Source organism: Callorhinus ursinus, unplaced genomic scaffold, assembly GCF_003265705.2.
Source record: "Callorhinus ursinus isolate GAN/ISIS: 27379988/994484 unplaced genomic scaffold, GSC_fseal_2.0 scaffold53, whole genome shotgun sequence".
NCBI classification, from domain to species: domain Eukaryota; kingdom Metazoa; phylum Chordata; class Mammalia; order Carnivora; family Otariidae; genus Callorhinus; species Callorhinus ursinus.
This window is the reverse complement of record NW_027397115.1, coordinates 2,197,309-2,203,984: the sequence shown is the minus strand read 5'-3', so window position 1 is coordinate 2,203,984 and position 6,676 is coordinate 2,197,309. Positions and strand designations below refer to the sequence as shown.

General features: G+C 60.3%; 1 protein-coding gene across 8 annotated transcripts in view; it reads right to left on the bottom strand.

Annotated features, from left to right (window-relative positions):
- Positions 1–6: 6 nt before the first annotated feature.
- The window catches only part of PMEPA1 (prostate transmembrane protein, androgen induced 1), a 50,477-nt gene continuing 43,807 nt past the window's right edge, over positions 7–6,676 (bottom strand). For 4 of the 8 annotated variants that reach the window (XM_025853345.2, XM_025853344.2, XM_073883943.1 and 1 more), the window contains exons 2-4: positions 6,405–6,559; positions 1,279–1,332; positions 7–803 (exon numbers count right to left, since the gene is read on the bottom strand). In XM_025853345.2, the coding sequence (XP_025709130.1) occupies positions 255–803; positions 1,279–1,332; positions 6,405–6,515 (714 nt within the window). In that variant the 5' untranslated portion in view covers positions 6,516–6,559 and the 3' untranslated portion in view covers positions 7–254. Of the gene's footprint in view, positions 804–1,278; positions 1,333–5,605; positions 6,368–6,404; positions 6,560–6,676 lie in introns of those variants that run through there. The other 4 variants (XM_073883939.1, XM_073883942.1, XM_073883941.1 and 1 more) reach the window with 2 other exon arrangements.

Here is a 6,676-nt window from a genome sequence, read left to right as displayed (position 1 = left end):
TTTTTTTTTTTCTCTTTTGCCTTCAAGACACAGCTCAACAAAGAAACGTGATTTTTTGCAAGCTTTCTTAGCTTGTGCATTCAGACCAGACAGAACATGTAAATATTTATACACAGAGAGAGGGGGAGGGGATGGTGACGCGCCGAATGTTGTGGGTGCCGCCCAGTCCTCCTCTGTCTTCTCGTTCAAGAAGTGCGGAGTGTTTCGCCTTTTACCTCCTGCTGCCCCGGCCCCGGCCCCGGGCCCCGGCATTCCTAGAGAGGGTGACCTTTCTGTTTATCCTTCTCTTTGCTCCAGGCAGCTGTGCTCTCCAGGGGGGCGATGTGTGCGTGGTGGAGCCGGGTCCCCTCCAGCAAGGAGGGCGGCCCGCTGCTCTGCTGGTGCTGGAAGGAGGGGGACCCAGGGTAGTGCCCGATGACCTCGCTGTAGGTGGGAGGCGGCCCCTCCATGCGCCCGCCACCCCCGTAGCACGTGGCGCTGATGCCCGAGTGACTGCTGGGGGGGCAGGGGCCGCCCACCATGGCGCTGTCCATCAGGTCGCTGTCGAAGATGGTTCTGTTCGGGGGGGCACGCACGGACTCGCGGTTCAGCTCCAGCTGCTGCTCGGGGTCCCGCAGCTGGAGGGTGCAGGGGCCCTGGTAGGGCGGGGGCTCCTCCCCGTCCGACAGCGAGATGGTGGGCGGCAGGTCGATCTCATGCTGCAGGTACGGGTACGTGGGCTGGAAGCGATGGAAGCGGTCCCGCTGGGTGAAGGGGGGTACGGCCAGACGGTCGGTGGGCCTCGGAGGGGCATAGACCTGCGGCTGGAGGGGGCAGAGCAGAGTGAGGAATCCCCTCCCAGAAGCAGGACCCGAGGTGGGGGGGGGGGGGGGTGTCCAGCTGGCTGCGGACGCTCTGCTTTCTGGGGAAGGGAGAGCACGCAGCAGCGGGCAGCGCCGAGCCCGGAATCCAGCCTCGGCCGGACGCCGGGGAGCCCTGGCTAGGAACATCACCACGGAGCTGAAATAGGGGCAACTTCGGCTCTCCCACGTTGCAGACACTGTGGGCCACTCGCTGGGGGCAGGGAGCGTTGGTAACGTCCGCGGGGGGATGATCCCAGCAGCCAAGGACAACTCTTCAGCAAAGGGCACGGGTGTGAGCCTAGCGGCCACACTTTTACACCCAAGGGAGGCGCCTCTGGCTTGGAAAGGGGACCCACTGGGCAGATGGCCTTAGGTGTCCACTACAGCACCTCGGGGGGCAGGCAGGGAGGGGACTGGAGGCAGAGCAGGGTCTCACCTCTGGGATGCCGTTGCCTGACACTGTGCTCTCCGAGGGCCAGAGGCATCCTTCCTGTGTGGGGAGGAGAGGGGCAGGGTCAGCGGGAGGAACAGATGTGGGAGCACAAAGGGTCAACTGGCTTTGACCCTGAGGTCTTGTATTTGGAATCAGATCTGGCAACCATCCCCTCCTCTCCAGCCCCACCCTGCTACCCTGGCCTGGGCCCGGCCATTTTCTCAGATAGGACCACAACCGCCTTGTCACTGATCTCTCGGTTCTCTGCGCTGTGCCTTGAAAATTCACCCCCCACTCTCACACTTTCCAAAGCAGACATCTGATTTGTGGGACCCTCCTTCTCAAAACCCTCCAGCAGCTTCTCCTGCATCTTAGAATGAATCAAATTATCTCGTGAAATGGCTGATGAGGAAGCCCGACGTGATCTAGCCCTCCTGGCCTTGGCCTGGCCCACTTGCTTGCAGTGGTGACCTTGGCAAGGTACTTAACTTCCCGAGGCAGAATATGCCTGGAGTGCACGTGGCCCTCTGTGACTATATCCAAGTGCTGGGGGCCATGCAGACCCGCTCTCTCATGCAAAGTGCTATGCACACACCTGAGGGCCTTTGCCCGGCGGCCCGGCTGCACGGCCAGCTCCACAGACTTCCTCTGACGCCACCGTCTAAAGGGCCTCCCCCAGTAACAATCCTGTCGTAGGCGACTTTCCTTCCCAGCAGCGCTCTTATCTGCAATCAACTTGTCTCTGTATTTATTTACCTCTTTACAGCCTGTCTCAACATGTGTATCAGGAGCCCAGTTCATAGGTGAACTGGACAAGGTTGGTTAATAAGCAGAGGGCCCCCAAATAATGACTCCATCAGTCCACAAAGGTGCATGAGCCACGACGGCTGTGTCAGGCCTGTTGCTGTCGCCTCATGAAGCTTACACCCTCTGCTGAGATGCCAGGCAGGGCCTGCGGCTCCCTGCACGGGTGGCCGGGCCGCACGGGCTCGGGGTGGGGGATTTCAGGCCTTGGGGAGAGACCCAAGGGTCAGGGAAGTGGGACCCCACACCAGGATCAGTTTGTCTGAGAGGGAAGCCCAGACAATGTGGGTTATGTGGTGGCAGATCGCCCCGGGCCTGGGGGGAGGGATGTCTTTTTTAAATTTTACGGCTTTCCATGGGTGTAACTGAGATACAATAAGCTACATATTCGAAGTACGCAATTTGGTTAAGTTTAGGCATGTGTCTACACCAGAGACCCATCGCGACAATCAAAATAACATCTCTATCACCCCAAAAGTTTCCCTGGGGGCACGTTTTCTTGAGAGTTCACAGGTAAGACAGTCTCACCTACTGTCTGGGGCCAGAAGGTGAATGGGGCGGGGCGGGGGGAGGGGAGGGTGGCACGTGTTGCCCAGAGAACTGCAGTTACCTGAAAGGCCACTAGGGGGCTCCGTGGTTCTCAAAACTGTCCCACCAGGAAAGCACGCACTTACCCCACACAGACTCACCGCAGTCTCTAGGATGTTCCAGGTGTTTGGATGCAGAAAGCCCACATACAACCTTACTGCTCATGTGGCCATCAAAAGCTGTTTCATTACTGGTATTAGTAATGTATCAATCGCTGCCTCGGTGCCAGACACTGCACTAAGCACTCTTTAAAGCACTACCTCATTTCTCCCAAGAAACCTACGAGGCAGGCTGAGGTCGGTTAGCTGAGAGCTGAGTGGGCCAAGCTGGTAAGACGCAGTGCTGGGATTCAAATCCTCACCTGCCTGCCTCCAGACCTACTTGGGCTCAGGCTGGCCCTGACAGGCTCTGTAGCCCCCAGTCGGGCCACTGGCACAGTCCATGTGTGGGCCAGGAAGCAGATGGGGACATCCACTTGCTCCTCACTAGGGTCAGGAGCCCTGGGGTGGGATGCACGCAGCCAAGGCCAGCTTGGATGAAGTGTGACCCAGATAAACTCCTGCCTAAAACCTTCCTACAAGTCCCTCTGTCTCAGGCTCTGCATGATGTGGCCAACAACTTCTTCCTAACACTGCCCCCACTCCCAGCCCTAACAGATGGGTTATCTACCTGTCACCACCCAGGAAGCTTTAGATAACACCAATCAATGCCCCAGAAGCCCCACCATAGGGCACCCAAAACTACCCACCAGCCTCGTCATCTACCTCCAACTTGTGTACCTGGAAGTCACTTCCTCCTCCAGGGAGCCCTCCAGGAATCACCCACTGCCACCCTGCCTCCCAGGCTCTCATAGCACCTCAGCTCCGGCATGGGCCTGGCCTGTTGTATAGTAATCGAAGGTCCAGCTGGCTACCCTGTGCCCGATTTAGAAGACTTGTGCCCACAGAAGCCATGTGGGAAGCGGAAGACTCATGCCAGGACTGATTTGGGGACAAAGAGAAGAAAGGGTTGCCCCATCCAAGGCTCTGGCTGAGCCTCTAGTCCAAATCTATCCCTGACCCACGCTGAGCAGGCCTCACACACAAACCATCTTCCAAGAGAGCTATGGGTGAAGTGGTCATTGCTGTTCAAGATGCATAAACTTTGGGGGAAAAATTAAAGCTGCTAAGGCAAGGAATTCAGAGCAGGGAATGTTTGAAAGCAAAGCTCAGGGACACAGGAACAGCTCAGAAATGAGCAGGAGGCTTCCTGGGTGGGGCTGGGCGGCACCTGTGCACTCAGGTGGAACAGTACCCGCCTTACAAGTAACACTCCCCTCCCCTGCCAACCCCAGGACAAGCCCCTTCGGACCCAGCTTCTGTGCCACCATGGTGGCTAGATCACCACTGCGGTTACCATTATGCAACACAGAGTGGCTTCCCTGGGAACAGCATGGGGCGGGGGGAGGGGGTGACATTCTAGGGCCAGTGGCGTACCTGCACTTGAGCCTCATTCTCTGACAGATGAGCAAATGGGGTCACCCTGAAAAGGAACCGGAGCAGGACAGTCATGCGAGGGGCAGGCCCAGCCCCAGGCAGTGGCCAGGTCTGGATCTCCGTGGGAGGTCACGGGGTCCTGAGAGGCTTCCGTCGCACCCTGTCTGGCGGGGGGTCCCCAAGAGAACTGCCACACTTACTTCAGGCCTAACAAGGCTCTGTGTTTACCCAGCCGGGCATTCCCAGAGGCCCCTGCAGGTGGCTGGGTAGATGCGGGCGGGGACTTTCCTTTGGCTTCAGGTGTCCAGGAACCGGGGCTGGAATCAGACCCCCCGTCTGGGCATCAAGTCCCAGGTGCTGCCCACAGAGCTGTCTCCTTGGCCCCGTCGGCAGCCAGGATCCCTCACGCTGGAACTTTGGACATCTCCCCAGCCCTCTGGGCCAGCATCATCCTGCCTGTGACCACACATATGGGGGAGGCGGCAGAAAGGCTACCTCCACCCACCTGACAGACTAAGGCTCAGAGGGGCCAGGTGGCCCACCCTGGGTGTGGGCCGCCCCTTGCCGCAGCACCTGAGGCAGCACGGATGGGCCTGGGCTCTGCAAAGGGCCCCTCACAAGCTGCCGGCCTTGGGGCAAACGGGCCCACCTGTCTGGGCGGCAGTCTCTCCCCTGTGGGGTGGCGTTTCTGGACTGCTGTGAGCTGGGAGGCCCCAGGGCGAGGGAAGAGCAGACGGCGTAGGCACGTGGGTGACAGCCACCGCAAACTAACACACGTGAGCCTTGGCCTAGGGGGCAGCAGATGCCTTCAGGGTGGCAGCGCCGAGTGCCCTCCGGACCCACGCTGAGCCCCAGGCTCGGGGCACGCTGTGTTCCCGTCGGGGGGACCAAGTGGAAGCTCCCAGCCCTGGCACGCTGCTGACCAACGCACTGCGGCCGCAGCCTGATGCTGGTGCAGACACCCTGGCTCCGCCCCCGACTCGGGGCCCCGCCGCCCAGCGTGGGCATCCTCCAGACCCGGGAGGCCACGCCCGGTGCTGCCTCCCTGCTCGTCGCTGTCGCTGTCCTCGCAGGCTCGGGCCCACAGCCCTGGGGCCACCCACGTGCCACCTTCTCCCTGCAAATCCCAGCCTGCCCTTCCGACAGCTTGTTAAATCACTCATCGCCCGTGTGGGGGCAGGAACCCCTTGGGCACAAACTCTGCACCCGCGTTGGGTCCACCTGCTGAAGAGTGGGGGGCGGGGCATAGTTCAGCCCCGACGGCACAGGGAGTGAGGGACCCTGGCACTCAGAGCTGCAAAAAGCCGAGTTACCACCCTGCCGGGCCCCTACTTTGTGGAGTCTGGAGGGGATAATTCTGGGTTTTCAGAATGCCCAATGAAGCTCACAATTCTAATAACATGTCAAAATGCAGTGTTATGTTAGCAGCAAGGACCCCTTTCCAGCGCAGCGTTTGTCCTCACCTGCCTGGACCCATCCATCATCACTTCCTCCTTCAGAGTTCGGCCTAAGAGGCTCATCCTGACCGTCCTGGCCAAACACGGCACCCTGGCATCCTCGGGGACAGTCACTTCAGTTTCCTTCAGAGCCCTCGAGATCGTCTGATTTAGGTGCTCCTGTCTGTCTGACCCCCAGGCAGCAACCACATGGGGCTTGCTCACGGCCATTCCTCCCAGTGTCTGGGAGGGTTCTAGGCCCTCGGCTCTGTAAGTGTCTGACCAGTGAATGCATGCATGGACGCGTGGGTGCTGGATGGAGGGACGGATGAGTGACTGAGTGAAGGGAAGTGCTCGCACGTGGCCCTCGATGCCTGGCCGCTGACTCCGTGCTAAGCGAATCCTCTGGGGAGCGGCATGACCGTTAGCCCCTCTCATAATGAATGGCAAGTGAAGCCCCATTTCATGGATCGGGGACTGGTCCGAGGGCACGTGGCCAGGCCCAGCAGAGCTGGGAAGGGCCTTTTCAGGGTGACCTGTTGTGTCCAAGACACTGAGAGTCCCCCGCCCAGACACCTGCAGGCTGTGGGAGAGAGGCAAGGGCCAGGGCTGTGGGCTGAGGTCTCATCACGCCTTGGCCTGTACCTCCACCGCCCTCGTCCACCGCCTTGCCAATGCCCACGCATCCCCTGTGGCCGCGACTGCCTCCTTCCCGTTCCGGTGAGCACCCAACCCGGGACACCAGGGCGCTTCCCTAAGGGGCATCCCGCTGACCCTGGGAGCTCAGGGTGCGGCCAGGAAGGGGGGCGGGGGGCAGGGCACTTACCGAAGAGAGGGCATCTTCTCTCCTCCTGCCCTGGCTGTGCCGGCCGATGAAGGAGCGCGCCGACAGCTTGTAGTGGCTCAGGAGGCACGTGATCACCACCACCATCACCATCACCACCACCACGATGATGGCGATCTCAACAAACTCCAGCTCTGCTGCAAGACCAGGGGGACACGTGAGCCTCGGGGGAGCCGACACAGGACTGCAGAGCATTTGCTCACCCCCCACGCACACCCCAGCACGCACACCCAACACTCACGCACACCCCAGCA